This window comes from Colletotrichum fructicola (assembly GCF_000319635.2).
Source record: "Colletotrichum fructicola Nara gc5 chromosome Unknown KSG_Nara_v1_contig04, whole genome shotgun sequence".
NCBI lineage: Eukaryota > Fungi > Ascomycota > Sordariomycetes > Glomerellales > Glomerellaceae > Colletotrichum > Colletotrichum fructicola.
Window position 1 is genome coordinate 4,112,827 of NW_027094054.1, and position 17,270 is coordinate 4,130,096.

Here is a 17,270-nt window from a genome sequence, read left to right on the forward strand (position 1 = left end):
CCGCCGCTCCTTCTCTCCTCAGAAACAGCAACGGCACCTTCGGTTTGTTGGCTCGTTCCTACCCAGCAGGTACGAAGAGCAGGAGCCGTGGCAATGCGAACAGGAAACAGCAACGCGGAGGTCCCTTCTTTCCGTGGTTCTCCCCCCCTGCCGCAGTGGTCAACAGCCAACCCAAGACGGAAGGGTGTGGGGCAGACGACCCTCTCAGGCGTGGTGACGACCCTCCCTCGCCGTGCAGCTTGCGCATTAGCAGCAGGAGCGATGGAACCCCTGCAGAATTCTCAAACAGATTTCTGGCGTTGCAGCAAAGCGGGACCACTCATCGTCGTCCCATCCTTCTTCTCTTTGTGTGAAGGTGAATTTTGATTCTCTGGTCCGTCCAGCGTTACGAGCCCGCTGCCTGATGAAGGGACTGCAGGGCAGGGCAGGGCAGGGCAGATGCGAGGTGTGGTGTTGCAGACGCCAGAGAACGGACGGCCGACCGCGACAGCGAACTGTTGCTGTCGATTGATGATTGCGACAAAAGTATTTCTAATGCTGATGTTGTGTTGTGCATACGCAGTACGGATACCGCAGTAGAGATGGATGGCATGATGGACAGATGGCGGGCTCTGAGTCTGAGGTGCGGTTACACAGGCTGCATGCCTCTGTCAGTCAGTGTCCGCTAAGACTGACAACTCGAACCACTTCGCATGCCTTTCTCAAGATTGCTTGTGAACTTACAGAATCCCATCAGCCTAGCAGTAAGCCACTGCTGCTGCTGCCCAACAGCTACTGTGCAGCACGAGCCCGGAGTCTCTCGTCCTGTCGACGTTGACAACGTAAGGCAGTCGGCGTAATTACTGCACAGGAGTCAACACTGCCTCGGCGCCGGCCTTGGTCCCCTCCTGACATCATAGTATCGATATCAATACAACCTGGGTCACATCAGTTGCCCGCTTCCCGCCATCACAACCCGTCAACCGTTGGGCACCGCCTGGGCACACTGGGCTGGCTGGGTACCTTGCCAAAGTAAAAAGATGGACTGCGTAGTAAGGTAAGGCACGGCGACAGGGCAGGCACTATCATCAGTTGCAACGGTTGACGCGCCCGCAAAGCCAACCTGGACGACAAGACTCGGCGATGCTCCATCAGGCTGCTCATCCGCGTCTTTGACTGGCTCGCCCTGGTATCTTTCCCTTCGCGGCTGGTCGGGCGGTACGTACCGCTCGCTCGTCTATTTATCTGCACTTGTCTGGCACCAAGGCAGGTACTAGGTAGTTCCCTGAAGAGTGGGTCTCCATTGCCTGAAGCCAGGAACCGCTCGCCGCTCCGCATCGCGCGCACGAGGCAAGGGGCCCGTTCCCCACCCTCTTCGTCTCCTCTCGGTCTCCTAGTGTCCCCTCCTCTTTCTGGCTGCGTGCTTCCTCCCATCGCCATTGCCTTTTTTTTTTTTTCCCTCTCTCGCATACAGAGGCAGACACAGCAAAGAGAGAGAGAGAGAGAGAGGGACACACACACACACACACACACACACACACCACAGAAAGTGTGTCTTCTTCAAGCGGCGGTACGTATCTGATTTGCTCGTTCTCTTCCCTCGAGCGTGACCTTCTTACAGGGACTCCCAGTCCTCACAAACGCACCATCTGGGGGCACTGCCAGGGTCGAGCAGCAGTTCAGGCCCCCATCCACCCATAATCCAGCGGACCAGCCTTCACCCTCCAATAATGCCAATCCCACCATTTTGTGCAACCTTTTCCTGTCCAAGGCACACGCACAGGCACAGGGCAGGCACCTTCTTTTGCTTTGAGGAGGTTCCTGGCGGTGCCTTGTGCCTGTTGTATCCGTACCGTATTGTGCCTGTCCATCATCGTCCATCCGGTCCTGACCTGACTATCCTTCCATGTGCCGAGCATGCTTGCGGCCCTCTCCTTACCTACGCAGTATCGCTCCCTTATCCCCTTTCTCCCATGTTCTCCCGTGTCCTGTACCTACCTATGTACTAAGTGCCTACCGCAGAGCTCACTCACTGAGGTGTACATACATACCTACGGATTCTCTGCCTGTACGGATACCGCCAGAAGTGATCCCATCCATCCCGTCCAATCTATCCATGCCTTAATATCCAGTCTTCACTGCTGCACCACTCATCGTCCCAGTGCCGCCTGTACGGACTGCGTGCTGCTGCTGCTGCTGCTCGTCACTCTCGTCTTCCCACACGCTGCCCGTCTTGTCGTTTACTTACACACACCTCCCACACCCCCCAGTCGCACACATCCGACCTCTCTTCCTGTCCCTCCTTTTGCACGTTCTGAACCGCCGCCCTACGCAGTCCTACTGTGACCTCGCTGTAGCACTACGAGTACATGGTGACCTCCCCTCCTTTCCTTTTGAGCGACGGTCCATCTGTACTTACCACAGAGACCCCCCCTCTTCATTCCACTCACACACGTACACACACAACCACCACCACCACTACCACCACCCACCACGCTCCCTCTCCCTCTCTCTCTTCTCGCTCAAACAACTACGGCTCTCCTCCGCTCTGCTTTTTAATCCCATTCCCTCCCTTGCTTTGCGAGTCTCGCGCAAACACGCCAGACAGTCCTGCCAGCCAGCCAACCGTCGGCATCGCGCCTCCAACACTCCCATACCGAGAGCTCCCCAAACAGCACCAACACACAACGAGCACCCATCAGCAGCAGCAGCCCGATTGCCTGTCTGGATCTGGAACTTCGCCCCTCCTAGCCTCGTTTTTAATTTGATCACCGCCGCCCACACATTTGCGGCCGCGCCTGCGAAAGCTAAAACCGCGCTCCTATTTGTCGCGCCGCCCTATCAGCACTGCCAAAAGCAATATCCATTCGGCGTCCCCCCCGAAACGAAGCTTCCGTTCGAAACACCACCGAAAAACCAACCTCACATTCGAGAAGTCTGCCATCTTGGGCTCGCTGCCACTCAACCTTTTCTGTCTCTCGTGGCGTTCGCTGGACGACATCCCAATTTTGAAGCAACAAACTCGCCTTCAATCGAGCGACTGAACTTTTCGACACCCAATCCCATCGCGCGACCCGACTCGGCTCACCTTTCGCTGTCGCCCACACCCCCCTCCATCATCTGCGCCGTGCCGTCTCCGGCTTCGCAGCCACATCGTGCGAACCACTCTCCTTCCTCCCGCTCGCCGACTGCGTCACGACAGACGCGCCTCAGGCCTTCAGCCTCGCTCATTCATCACTTCACGCTGGATTTCCAAAGTCTCCTGGCAACCCGTCACGACGACCCCTGCACGACACGCAAACCGACTCACCAGTGTCGGCAAGCATAACTTCATCGCAGGCTCCGAGGCTCATCGCTTCTAGGGGCTCGCTTGGGCGACCAGCCTGCTTCGCAAACCCGTCACCCTTGAGCACGAGCAAATATGTCCGTCATGCTTCAAACACCTTCCCGAGCTTCGACCGCCTCCTCCTCCTCCTTCCAACCCCTCTCCCGCCAAAACACAATGTCTTCCTACGATGGATCGCGGTCCGCCCGCCAATCTAAGCGGTACTCCATGTCCGCGCTGTACATGTCCATGTCAGCAAACGAGACTGATCTCGAGATTGAGGATGACCTGGCCAAGGGTAGGAACACACAGGCGCATCGTTCTTTGAGTATCCCTCGCTAATCTCTCCTCCGCAGCCCAGAAGATCCTACGCGAACTCAAGTCCAAGATCTCGTCCCAGTCAAAGAAGAACTTCGTCCTCGAAAAAGATGTGCGATACCTCGACTCGCGAATCGCTCTTCTTATCCAGAACCGAATGGCGTTGGAAGAACAGAACGAAGTTGCGAGCCATTTGGAAGACGCCACTGAGATGCAGGAGGGCGACTTCCCCAACGACGATAAGACGCAAAAGTATGGCAACTTGATGTTCCTGCTGCAATCCGAGCCGAGACACATCGCCCACCTTTGTCGTTTGGTGTCCATGTCCGAGATCGATTCTCTGCTGCAGACCGTCATGTTCACCATTTACGGTAACCAGTACGAGAGTCGTGAGGAGCACTTGCTCTTGACCATGTTCCAGGTTTGTCACGCGTTCCGATCGCAGTTTCGTATGCTAACCGAATCAGTCCGTCCTTACCTACCAATTCGACAACACCCCCGAATACTCGTCGCTTCTCCGCGCCAACACCCCAGTATCGCGAATGATGACCACCTACACAAGGAGAGGACCCGGACAGAGTTTCCTCAAATCAGTGCTGGCCGATAGGATCAACAGCTTGATTGAGCTGAAGGACCTCGACTTGGAGATTAACCCACTCAAGGTCTACGAGCGCATGTGTGAACAGATTGAGGAGGACACTGGCAGCCTTCCCGCTTCGCTGCCCAAGGGCATCACAGCTGAACAAGCTGCAGAGAACCCTCAAGTCCAGGCCATCATCGAACCGCGCCTGACGATGCTCACCGAGATTGCTAATGGCTTCTTGTCGACCATCATTGACGGGCTCGAGGAGGCACCATACGGTATTCGGTGGATTTGCAAGCAGATCCGCAGTCTGACGAAGCGCAAGTACCCTGACGCTAACGATCAGGTCATTTGCACTCTCATCGGTGGCTTCTTCTTCCTCCGCTTCATCAACCCCGCCATTGTGACGCCCAAGTCGTACATGCTCATTGACGGCCAGCCTGCGGAGCGCCCGAGAAGAACACTAACCCTGATTGCAAAGATGCTGCAGAACCTGGCCAACAAGCCCTCGTACGCCAAGGAACCTTACATGGCCAAGTTGCAGCCCTTCATTCAAGGAAACAAGGACCGCGTCAACAAGTTCATGCTTGACCTGTGCGAGGTGCAAGACTTTTACGAGAGCTTGGAGATGGACAGATACGTGGCCCTGTCGAAGAAGGACCTGGAGCTGTCCATTACATTGAACGAAATCTACGGCATGCACGCCCTCATCGAGAAGCACCACGGCGAACTCTGCAAGGATGACAACTCGCATCTTGGTATCATCATGTCAGAGCTGGCGGCAGCACCTCCTCAGGTTCCGCGTAAGGAGAATCGCGTCATCAACCTTCCCCTCTTCAGCAGGTGGGAGACGGCGATCGACGACTTGACCGCGGCGCTCGACATCACGCAAGAGGAGGTGTACTTTATGGAAGCCAAATCCGTCTTTGTGCAGATCATGCGATCCATTCCTGCCAACAGCAGCGTTGCCCGACGACCTTTGCGACTTGAGAGAATTGCGGACGCGGCGGCTACGAGCCGCAATGACGCGGTCATGGTCCGCAAAGGCATCAGGGCAATGGAATTGCTCTCTCAACTGCAGGAACTGAGAGTTATCGACAAGAGCGACCAATTCAGTTTGTTGCGTGATGAGGTTGAGCAGGAACTCCAGCACCTTGGCTCTCTCAAGGATGGTGTTATCCAGGAGACTGTCAAGCTTGAGGAGGTGTACAAGACGATTCGCGACCACAACACCTACCTCGTCGGCCAGCTGGAGACGTACAAGAGCTACCTGCACAACGTTCGCTCTCAAAGTGAGGGCACAAGGAGAAAACAGCAGAAGCAACAGGTCCTTGGCCCTTACAAATTCACTCACCAGCAGTTGGAGAAGGAGGGCGTCATCCAGAAGAGCAATGTTCCGGACAACCGCAGAGCAAACATTTACTTCAACTTCACCAGCCCCCTGCCGGGAACTTTTGTCATTTCTCTGCATTACAAGGGTATGTTACAATTTGTGCCTTCCCAGTACTGTTGACTAACTTTACCAGGACGCAACCGTGGTCTCCTCGAGTTGGATCTCAAGTTGGATGACTTGCTCGAGATGCAAAAGGATGGACAGGATGACTTGGATCTCGAATACGTGCAATTCAACGTCACCAAGGTTCTCGCTCTGCTGAACAAGCGATTTGCGAGAAAGAAGGGGTGGTAAACGCCAGCACACGGGTCTCCCAACTCACAACTGTACAACTTTTTCTCGGAGATACCCACGACTGGCTTTTGATGGAATTGGGCGTTTCGGCATCTCTTTGGAACCTGATACCACGACGTTCTCGTCTTCGTCCCACCGCCCTCAACTTCCCAGCATTCGTATCCATCAATGCCTCTTTTACCCGCTTTCCTCATTCTACGAACGTCTCTTTGCCACGGCCGCCTTTAATTCGCTTCTCGACCATCTCGTTCAGTATCCAAACGCATCCAGGCGTACTTTCAACTCTTCACCAGAACCTATCTCACGCAGTATAAAGGTGGCATTCTCTGGACTCGGTCTGCCGTACAAGATTACCGCTTGTGCATATGGGAACATGATTTCGTCTTTCTCGGCCTCTTTCGTCGCACATCACATTGGCGAATTGGTGGCCCGGTCAGGTGGTTTTTTTCTGCGCGATATACCTGCTACGTTATTTTAATTGCCCCTGCGGCCGGAGCCAGGACGTTTACATTGTGCGTGTCGTGTGTTTTGGTCTCCATTTTCCAAGTCTCTTTTTTTTTTTGGGTCCATGTCTTGATGCGCGATGACGGCGCGGGGTTGTTTCGGCTGGTCCGGCGGCTTTAGTGTATGTCCCGTCTACTTAGTTCATGTCATGAAATGATTGGGGTGTAGAAAGAGAAGGGGGAGGGATAAGCTTGAACGAGAAGGAATGAAATGACATGGATGATTTCTGATGTCGAAACCGAACTGTTCGCTCTCGTGATGTCTGATGCGTGCAACCGAGTCGCTCGAGCCCCGGTCTGGGTTTGAACCTGTTCGAGCGGTTTTGCTTTCCTTGCCGCCAAAGGGACTGGCATCGCAGAGCGCAAGATGAACGGATGCGCTGGTATGCCATGGTGCTTCGTATCTCATTCCCACGGTGAGAGTTTGCGTGATGGCGTGGTCTGCGCATGTAGCCCGGAACTCTCTGCCTAGGGCACACTTTCGTCTGATGTCTTGTTCGGACAGCAGCAGTCGGAGTTGGGGGCGGATGACGTGAGAGTTTTCTTGTTCTGGCCCCCGCCGCTGCCACGTTGTTCGGGTGTGATGTGTGATGTTTCAGCTGCCTTTGTGGGCTGGATCTGCGTGTGATTGGGTGGGGATGGAAGGGCCTGGCCATGTGGGATGGATGTTGATGAGGTATGGAGCACGAGGTATGTATGGTGGTGGTAGGGTTGAAGGGGCGGGGAGGGATGGATGAGTGCGGAGGTTTGTGAAAGTTGCCGGCCGGTTGAATCGGAGGTTGGTGTATTCCTGGCTGGGAGGATGACGAGGAGGAGGGGGTTTGCGATGATTATGTGGAAGGTTTGGTTGGCGTGTTACAGGTTTTAGAGGGTTGATTCTTTTTGGTGTTATCGGATTTTGAGAAGTGTGTGTTGCGTGTGATTGGGGATGCCATGTGGGTGTGAAGGTGTTTGTTTTGGGGAATGGGGGATGCGGTACAAGGTTGATGGTGACGTCTTGTTTGTGGATGTTTTGATCTTGTTCGGATTATAGGGATCTGCCTGGTGTTGGTTGCTAGAGTTGAAGGTGTTTTTCTGGAACTTCACATGTCAACAGTCCAGCAGGGTTTCCTGTTGTAGCATCTTCACAAGAAATCCAAAGCTGCTAGATCACCTTCATGACCTATCGTTTTCTCATGCCGATGTCCTCGTATAGGAGCTGAGAACGAGTCTTGGGGTTCGGATCATTACGTCCATCGCGATGTCTTGTTTCCGCTAGGGATGTATATGTCACGAGAGCAAGGACGGGCGGCCGGCCTCTAGCAGGGGTCAACATCACTTGTTTTGACGACAACGACAACAATAGCGAGGACGGAGACGGCCAGGACGATGAGAACAGCAACAAGCCAGCTCAAGTTGACAGCACGAACACAACATTTTCCATGAGCTTCAATGTTCTATTCTCTAAAGCAGCGCTCAAGTTGGTATCATTAAACGACATGATAAAGACAGACCTATCTTCTAACTCAAGCAGTCAAACATTGCCAAACACCTTCTCATCACTCAATTTACTCGTAGTAATTGATCCAAAATTCATACGGCGAAAAAGCTTGCCGATCCACGAGGCCTGTGTTTCTGTGCCATCAGGAGGAGTTGCTGGTGGCCGGCGACTGGTCAGCCTCCTCTTTCTTCGAGGTCTCGTCTCTGTAGGCGGCATCGTCACGCTCGGAGGTATCTTATCATCGGTGCCGGTATCTATGAAGTATCGGAACGGCCATATGAAGGCTGCAAAGGTGTGCTTTGCAAGCGAATATCCGGCCCTCGTCTGCAACATTATGAGGGCTATGAGGAACGGGACGCAGACGCATACCATCGTCACCGCAAAACGCCAGTCCTGCGGCGAGATGGTGAACTCTGTGATGCCAAACACAGACTAGAACAACATGTCAGGATTGTAACCCTTATTTCATCCGCAGGGGAGTGACTTACGGTGACGAATGTCAAGGGCAGAAACACCATGGACCCCAGAGTGAGGACCTTGATGTTATCCCCCTGCTCGATAGCCCGCCGGGACTCCTTGATCGAACTCCCGCTAAAGAGCTGGTCGCGCAGATTCTCAATCTCCTTCCTCGTCGCCGCGTTCTTCACATGCACCGCCTCCAGATCGCGACACGCCCGCTCGAGATCAAGACGCAGCGGGGCCATCTTGTCGCGATACGCCCTGCCTTCGGGAGACTCCGGCGCCGGGTGAGGCCACAATGTCGGATGCCGGCCGTCCCAGAAGTCATCAGGGAAGTTGTCGCGATAGGCCGACAGCATGGCGCGCAGGCCCTCGTTCACGACGCCGAGAGTGTTGTAGGCCCAGAAGTAGCGCCGGATGTAGGTGAAGTGCTTGTCCTCGAAGAGCAGCTTGTCCCGCAGCCGGGCGTCGAACATGAAGTCCGTCGGGGGCGTGATGAGCTTTGCGATGCGGGCGTGGAGGGCCAGGTTGCGCTTCGTGGCGTCGCGGTATTCCGTGACGAGGGCGTCCATGAAGGCGTAGGGGCCCGAGACGAAGGTCTTGCGGGCTTCGGCGTCGCCGCCGCGGAGGGTGTGCTCGTCGTCTGGGAAGGACTGGATGGATAGGAGGTGCCAAGGGGCGAAGGTGTCGAAGAGGAAGCCTTCCTGGGGACCTTCGCGGCGGCGGGTTTGCTTGACGGACTGACGGGGTTGGCCGGACAGGGAGAGGGCGAGGACGGAGCTGCATTCTGCAATGTCGATGTGGTCCCTGGAGCGTTTGTCTGCAGGACGCTTGTCGTATTTTTGCCACGGGGCGGGCTCGAGGCCGTCACCGACGACGGTGTAGTACTTGAAGGCGAAGAAAAAGCTGCGCTGCCGAAGGTGAGGCGGCGACGAGTCACGTGCGAAGGCGCGGTGGACGTAGGCAGTCGTCTTGCCGTTGTTCTCGTGGTCGGTGATGAGGTGGTTGAGGAGCTCTGACATGTCGAAGTAGGGTGCCATGGTCATGTGGAGGGCGCCGAGCATGAGGGCCGAGGGTTCCTGGAGGATGGTGACGAGGCCGACGGCTTTGCCGTCTGCATGGATGCCTTTGAGGGCGTTCCATACCGTCGGGGCGTCGACGATCTGGCTGGATGAGGGGATCGCCTCATTCCCCCGGCGTCGGTCTGGCTGTTTCCCGACGGGGCGGGGGATGCCTTCCTTGTCGACATCGTAGAGCTCAAAGGTTGAGCTGACGTAGCCCTGGCTTTCGTAGGCTGCAAAGTCGTCGAATTTGGTGCTTTCGTCGATTTCAGCCTGTCTTTTGATGACGTCTGTGAGGGCGATGGCAGCGCCGCCGGTGAAGTCGAATCGTTTCAGATGGCTTAGAAGCTGCGCATCCTCCCAGGAGACTCTCTCGATGAGCCTTGGTGCGGGCGAAGTGAAGGAGCCGTCAGAAGCAACGCGTGGGATGGAGACGTCTAGCAGGGGAAGGTACTCGACGTCGAGCTCAGAGTGGATGGATGAAGGAACATGCTTCTCGCGGGTGTGAGATAGTGGTTGTTTCTCAACAGAGTCGGAGAAAGTTGGGCGGCGCGGACGACGAGGTGTTGGCTGGAAGGCTGCCTCTGAAGAGAGCGTCGGACTTTGAACCGGGCTTTGGACTGGACTATGGGATGGGCGAAGGTGCGGTGAGCTTGGTAGTGTCGCTGAGGCTCTCGAGTCTGATCTCTCTCTGACAGCACCAGCGAGATACTCGTGGAGGCTTCGAAGACTTTGGAGGTATCGATCATGGCTTGCCTCCACCGCCTTGAGAAGCTCCTCGGGGCTCTGCGAGGACATGATGAGCTACTTGCAAACAGTGAAGTGATAAGAATGTTGAAAAATTGCTGCTGAATTATTTTCTATTGTCTCAATCACAAGAGATGAAAAGACATGAAAGACACTGGAGACTGCCGTGGCCTTTTCTACTCACCAGCCCTCTAGCCAGCTCGGTGAGGCACACCGGCGAGCTCCAGAGGCTCTATGTGCATTAGTCTAGGCATCTCTGAGACGATCACACCAAGTGCGGCTGAGCCGCGGATCATTTGCGTGGTGGTGCGTGGGGTGCAATATTCATCTTGTGGCCGACCAAGAAATGACTCTTTCCCCAAGACTCAGGATGCGAGTATCGGCCGATGCCGAGGCAGCAACATGGCATTGGTAAGCTGGAAGCGGTCGCGGCCAACGACACCGAAACCAAGCTTTCGGCCACTGCGCCGGACGGGAAGCACGGATGTGTTCCCCGTATGCAGGTTTGTGCGCCCCGACTGTGAGGTGACGCAGATGACGAACTGCCGGGGTTCGAGATACGCGAGACGCACCGGGGAGGGGGAAACATCAAAGTCGATTAAGACGGAATCCAAAGCGCGAGAGCGTTGCATGGGTCGGAGACGGAGAGCGATCGCAAAAAGCAGGGCTGTCGAAGGAGGGCCGGTCGCGGGGCGGCTTGCGGCGGCATAGCCCGTGATAGTGCAAATATTGCCTTGGCAGGCGTGGATGGCGCTGCGGACAGACGGATCAATGCTCGACTCCTCTCTTGAGGTGGCCTTTTTTTGTCCATGTCTGAGAGTCAGGTAGGGAGGATAACAGAGGGGGAGGGGTAGTCGACGGGGCCCGCCGACCGTTTGAAAATGTCTCAACGACATGATGCAAACGAACACGCTAGATCATGTGGGATTGCTTCGCCACATGGCACTTGGCATGCATCCGGGGTAGCTGGAACATTGAACTGGCGCTCTTTCACCGAGCGACATTTCGGGCAAGATCACAGGCCATGACTGGGGAGGCGTCGTCACGGGGCAGGCGTGAATCAGCAAATCGCCAAGCACCAAAGCACCATGTGTACAGAAAATCTGTTCATTGCCAGTTCGTATCTAATTACTGGGTATCCCCCAAGCAGCCACATATACTGTAATGGCTCTGTCATCATCCAGGTCGTTGTCTTCGTCTAAACCGCCGTATTGTGCATCATCTAATGAATACCCTCCAAGGCCGGCGTAATAATCGGGGTATGAGCAAAAATTCAAGACACCAAGCACACCAAAAGATCATCTAGTGGGTCGCGACGGCGGGCTTGGCAGGAGCAGGCTCGTCGGCCATGTCAACGTCCATGGCGCCATCATCGGCGGCGGCCTGGCCCTCGCCCTCCTCCTCCTCCAGCTCGTCCTCGCTCTCGCCCTCAATGTCGACGCTGCCGTCATCGGACATCTCATCCTCCTCGCCCTCGGCCTGGGCGGGCTCGCCGTTCTCGACATCGGCCATGGCAGCGTCGTCGCCGTCGGCCTTCTCGCCGTTGGCACCCGTCTCGAGGGCGACCTCAGCCTCTTCCTCCTCGCGCTCCTCGGCGCCGTACTCCTCATCATCGGCAGCAAGGTCGGCTTCAGGCTGCTCGGGAGGGAACTCGGCAGGGGCAGAAGCCTCGTTGTCCCTGGACACATGTCAGCTCCATCACACATTGTTTTTCCCCCCACCCATAGAACATACCACTTGATGGCGAAGCGAGTCACACGGGGCTTCTCGGCGAGGATGTTGCGGCGGACGCGCTCGATGATGGGCTTGGAGGGAGGCTCCGCGTTGAGCTCCTCGGAGTCATACTCGTTGTTGACATAGTAGCCAACACGGACGAACTCACGACCGTCGTAGGCACAGGTCAGGAGGACGACGGTGACGCCGATAACGTCGGCGTCGGGGATCTTGGAAGTGTTGGGGGCATCGGCCTCGAAGACGAACTTGTTGGTGCCGACGGGAATGGGGCCAACCAAAAGGCTGTCAAGCTCCTGATCGTACTGGTCGCTGTGGCCTTTGGGTCAGAGAATGGCGGTGTATGTGAAAAATCCACTTTGACTAACCTGGTAGCCGAGCCAACGTAGGTGAGCTTCCACTCGAGGTCTGGTGAAAAATTGTCAGCGGGGGTGCATTGGGAGACGGAAAGATGCATCACATACCCTTCTCAAGCGACTCGAGGCACTCGAAGGTGATCTCGAACTCGTACTTGTCGGTGAATTTGGCGGGATTGTTCAGAATCTGAACGCCCAGAAGCGAGACGATAGACATCGTGGAATGTGGGTGACCTGTCGGTATGCGAGGGTAGGATGGAAAAGTAGATGCAAGAAGGTCTGCGCGACCTGAGCGAAGCAGAATGTGAAGGGGGAAAAAGGATAAAGTGCTGAACTGCAACGGAGAAGGCGGTGGAGGAGAGGTGTTTTGGGAAGGATGGATTGTTGACGGCGGGCTGCAGAGATGGAAAGAGAAGGTATCGTTCGTCCCGGTCAATTGCGACGGGACAACGAACGAACGTGGGACGCGCCTGCGTTGACCGCGAATTTCGCGTAGAGTGGTATCCACTCCGGAAGCTAGCCGCTCTTGTCTAGCGCGAGCTGTCAGCCACCCTGAGGCGTCGAGACACGGGGCATCTCGCAGGCAACGAAGCTCCTTTGTGTGGCACGCACCCAGCTGCCTTATCTTATCGCAGCTGCCGTCGCATCCGATGTTTATCCAGGTGACCGCCTAACTGCGCTAGCCTGATTTCGGCGCTTGCTCATCCATCAATCTTTCTCGTCGCCAACTCTCAGCCTTCCAAATTTGCGGCCCTCGTGCTTGTTGTCATTGCCATCTGCTCCGCCGTCGACCGCGGCCATCAGTGACTTTCCGAATCGCGCATCATCAGAGTCTTTACAGCTGCCTATTTCACTTTGATTGTCTTTGACCGACCCACGAATCAATCTTTCTGCTCTGGAAGCTGCAGCGCATCTGCGCCTGCGATCCATCAGCTCACAGCCATCACGTCAACCTCTTCGTCCCAGTGCTTGCCTGCGAGAACGTTTGCGAACCGTCTTCATCGATCGACAGCATCGTTCAGATATCTTCCGTATACCTTTGCGACGAATGCTGAACTCCGCCGCCGCAATGGATTCCGAACTCCCAGAGAACGGCCAACACGTTGAGGGTGCGTCTTGGGGAGAAGAGGGATATGGAGGAGAAGAGATTCAGCATAGCGACCAACAAAGTCAAGATCCTGCCTTCTCACTTGATGCTGCGAATGGTGACCAAGAAGATGCTGGCGAATACGACCCCGAGTCGGTCAGCTACGACCCAGCCTCCGTTTCGATAACTCCAGTCCCACAGATCACAGAGTCCCAGAGCCCGACCGTTCCCACTCCGCCTGCGTCCGCGAAACCAAAATCGGGCAAGCCCAAGACCAAGGGAGGATTCCTAGTGGGAGACTCCGATGATGAGGAGGAAGACGCGTCGACCCCGGCTTCGAGCACTGTTGCTGCGCCGGCTGCCGTCGCACACAATCCCTCCCCCCTTCATGCGTCTATACCAGCTCAGAATGCCTCTGCAGAACAGCTGCACGAGGCTGTCCCTGTGAGAGCCCCCAGTGCTGCGTCTGCTTCTGCTGTGGCTCCCGCCCCTGCCCCCGCTCCTGTCCCTACTCCTGTGCCGGCTGCTCAAGCTGGCCAGTCTGTCCAGACCAGAGACCCTAATGACACGATTGGTATCTTGGAGGACCGTGTGAAGGAGGATCCTCGTGGCGATATGGATGCGTGGCTATCTCTGATCGCAGAGCACCGCCGCAATGACCAGTTGGATGAGCTCCGCAGTGTGTACGATCGGTTTGTGCAGGTGTTCCCTCAAGCAGTAAGTCGAACCTCCATGAAAGAGACTCTGGTACTAAAAGGTTGCAGGCCGAAATTTGGGCACAATGGGCTCAGCTTGAGCTGGACTCAAACCGATTTCAGACCGCAGAAGAGCTCTTCAACCGCTCCCTCGTCAATGCCCCCAATGTTCAACTGTGGACTGTCTACCTGAACTACATTCGCAGGCGGTACGACCTCAACAACGACCCGAATGGCGAAGCGCGCCGAATTCTCAGCATGTCGTACGAGTTCGTCGTCAGCTCTGTTGGTATCGACCGTGACGCCGGTCAGCTTTGGAAGGACTACATCCAGTTTATCAAGAGCGGGCCCGGCCAGGTTGGAGGCAGCGGTTGGCAAGACCAGCAGAAGATGGACCAGTTGCGGAAAGCCTACCACCGTGCCATCACGGTGCCCACTTCAGCTCTCACAGACCTATGGAAGGATTATGACCAGTTTGAAATGAGTCTCAACAAGACCACCGGCCGACAGTTCATTCAGAAGCGCTCCCCTGCGTACATGACTGCCAAGGCGTCCAACTCGCAGCTTGACCGCCTTATTCCTAGGCTTCAACGGAGTACCCTTCCTCGCCTCCCTCCCGCCCCTGGCTTTGACGGCGATCAGGAGTTTATGGAGCAGGTCGACCTCTGGAAGAAATGGATACAATGGGAGAAAGAAGACCCCTTGGTTCTCCAGGAAGAGGAGCCCGAAGCTTACACAGCCCGCGTGCTCTACTGCTACAAGCAAGCGTTGATGGCGCTTCGCTTCTGGCCGGAGATGTGGGTCGACGCAGCTGAGTGGTGTTTTGCCAACAACGTTGTTAAAGACGGCAAAGAGCTTGGGTTGTCTTTCCTGACCGACGGTATCACGGCGAACCCTGAGAGTGTCTTGCTGGCACTCAGACACGGCGACCGCGTCGAGATGACATATCCTGCGGGTGACGACGATGCGAGCAAGGCCGCTCGCGCAAAGGCTATTCGGGAGCCCTACAGCCAGGTTCTCGACAATCTCTACGCCATGTCGAAGAAGCTTAAGGAACGGGAAGAGCAGGCGATTCGCAGGATTGAGGAAGCTGCGGCTTTCGATCCCAATATCAAGGACTCTATCGAGCGCAATGACGATGATGTTGATGGTGAGGCCCCATCGGCTGAACTTGCCAAGGAAGAGCGCGTCAAGGCTGTGAAGCAGGGTTTCTCGGTGCAAACCGATATGCTGAAGCGTACCATCTCGTTCGTGTGGATTGCGCTTTGTCGGGCTGCGCGCCGAACCCAGGGCAAGGGAAGCGCCAGCCAAGGTCTCCGTCAAGTGTTCATCGAGGCAAGGAGCCGTGGCCAGCTGACCAGCGACGTCTACATTGCTGTTGCCAAGATGGAGGCACTCATCTACAACGACCCAGCTGGCGGCAAAATCTTCGATCGCGGTGCAAAGCTCTTCCCGGAGGATGCTAGCTTCATGCTTGAATATATCAAGTTCTTGCACTCCAAGGGGGATACGACAAGTAAGAACTCAATCAGGCGTGTATAGATTCGTACTAACCCATGACAGATGCCCGCGTTGTCTTCGAGACCTGTGTCAACCGCCTGACGCAGAAGGAAGAGAAGAGGGACCAGGCGAAGGCGCTCTACTCTTACTTCCACAAGTATGAGTCGCAATTCGGCGAACTGTCCTCAATCGCCGAACTTGAAAAGCGCATGTCCGAACTCTGGCCTGCCGACTCCAAGCTTGCCCACTTTGCCAGCCGCTTCTCCGTTGAGACCTTCGACCCTATCGCCTACCGCCTCATCATCTCACCTGCTGTTCAATTGCGACCTAGGATGCTCATCCCCGTCGTTGAGCAGCCCACATCTGTGCGCCAGACTCCCATGCCTGTGCCAATTCGACAGACTGCCAGTCCCGCTCCACAGTACATGGGAGTCACCAACTCACCCAAGCGCGCCTTCCCTGGCGATGACTATGAAGAGCTCAACAGACCACGGAAGCTTGCTAGAGGAGAGTCGCCTCTTAAGGGTGCTGCCGGTCGTCGTCTCGACCAACAGCGACGAAACCAAGGGGCACCGCTCTCCAGAGACATTACCTTTTTCCTTGGTATCCTCCCTCCTGCCCACGCCTACGCTCACTCGCCCGATGCCTACCGCCTGAATGTTCACAACCTCGTCGGCCTTATTCAGAACACCCCGGTGCCCGACTACAGCACTTGGAAATCTAACCCGGACCCTCGTTCCAGGCAAAACAACGGTATGCAAACCCCCTCTCATGGCCGCCAGGCCTCTGGTGACTATGCCGGATATGGTGTTGGCGGACGAAGCTCTCCTCAACGGACTCTCAGTCCGTTTGAAGGTTCCGGCCGTCGTCTGGCATCTGGTTACAGAAGTTCTCCCCTTCGACCTGGTTCCAGTGGCGGATCTTCCGAGCCCGCTATACCGTTGGCAACTGGGCCTTACGACCCAAACCTGGCCTGGACCCAAACTCCCTCTGGCTATCAAGCACCTCCACAACCATACGGAAGATATCAGTATTGAACCATGGACTGACGATGAACGTAGGCAACGGTTTCCGCAGAGGTTGGGCTTAGTCGCTGGCGTTGGCATTTTGTTGTTGCACGACCCTCTTTCTGATGGCAAGAGCCTTTCGAATGGTCGCTACAGCCGTGATCTCAACGATCGACTGGTCTTCTGCTCGCGGCATAATGACTTGTCGCCGTCACGTACGTGGGCCCACGACGTCAACCATTTTCTTTTTTTCGATATCAGCTATGCGGGCCTTTCTCGCGATTCACGAAGGAACAACACCGCAAGTCGACAGAGTTGTTCTGTATAATACAAAAGTTAGGGGACTGCATCGACGGGGCGTTCGGGGTGGTAGATATTCATTTGATATGCTCCCACGGGGGCATATTCTTAAACAGAAATTCGTCATTCGAGCGACATTACTCGACTCGATGGCTCATGACGACCCAAACTGGGATGACAGGTGGATAGGTAGCAGGAAAGCATCAGCTGGTTTCATGGTGAGCCAGCACCCCAATACAAATCAATCTCCTCATGTTGTCTTCCACCTTAGTTCCATTGACTCTACTCTCCCTTCCCTTTTCTTTCATGCAGTGTTTCTGGAGCGCAGGCACCTTTGTACAGCTTGAAGAACGTCACGATAATGCAGTCACAGTGGATCTTCTCTTCTGCTGTCTCACCACTTTTACGCACACTCCGAAGAGCTCGTCCAGCCCTCAGGCGGTGAGGAGCAA

At 55.6% G+C, this 17,270-nt stretch overlaps 4 protein-coding genes across 4 annotated transcripts; 2 read left to right on the forward strand and 2 right to left on the reverse strand.

Moving 5' to 3' along the window:
* Positions 1-3,481: 3,481 nt before the first annotated feature.
* Positions 3,482-5,892, forward strand: gap1 (GTPase-activating protein; the record flags this gene model as incomplete). The annotated part of the gene is made up of 4 exons (XM_032020984.1): positions 3,482-3,602; positions 3,661-4,043; positions 4,090-5,683; positions 5,732-5,892. The coding sequence occupies 4 exons, from the start codon at positions 3,482-3,484 to the stop codon at positions 5,890-5,892; spliced, it is 2,259 nt and encodes a 752-aa protein (XP_031882047.1).
* A 2,016-nt stretch (positions 5,893-7,908) lies between these two features.
* CGGC5_v007940 (uncharacterized protein) lies at positions 7,909-10,193 on the reverse strand (the record flags this gene model as incomplete). Its single annotated transcript, XM_032020986.1, has 2 exons — positions 7,909-8,307; positions 8,364-10,193. 2 exons carry the CDS (start codon positions 10,191-10,193, stop codon positions 7,909-7,911), a joined length of 2,229 nt encoding a protein of 742 aa, XP_031881927.1.
* A 1,251-nt stretch (positions 10,194-11,444) lies between these two features.
* Positions 11,445-12,446, reverse strand: ASF1 (Histone chaperone ASF1; the record flags this gene model as incomplete). The annotated part of the gene is made up of 4 exons (XM_032020987.1): positions 11,445-11,820; positions 11,877-12,185; positions 12,242-12,281; positions 12,338-12,446. 4 exons carry the CDS (start codon positions 12,444-12,446, stop codon positions 11,445-11,447), a joined length of 834 nt encoding a protein of 277 aa, XP_031881928.1.
* Positions 12,447-13,298: 852 nt separating this feature from the next.
* On the forward strand, positions 13,299-16,601 carry RNA14 (mRNA 3'-end-processing protein RNA14; the record flags this gene model as incomplete). The annotated part of the gene is made up of 4 exons (XM_066151935.1): positions 13,299-14,033; positions 14,081-15,527; positions 15,575-16,264; positions 16,573-16,601. The coding sequence occupies 4 exons, from the start codon at positions 13,299-13,301 to the stop codon at positions 16,599-16,601; spliced, it is 2,901 nt and encodes a 966-aa protein (XP_066008639.1).
* Between the last annotated feature and the right edge of the window lie 669 nt (positions 16,602-17,270).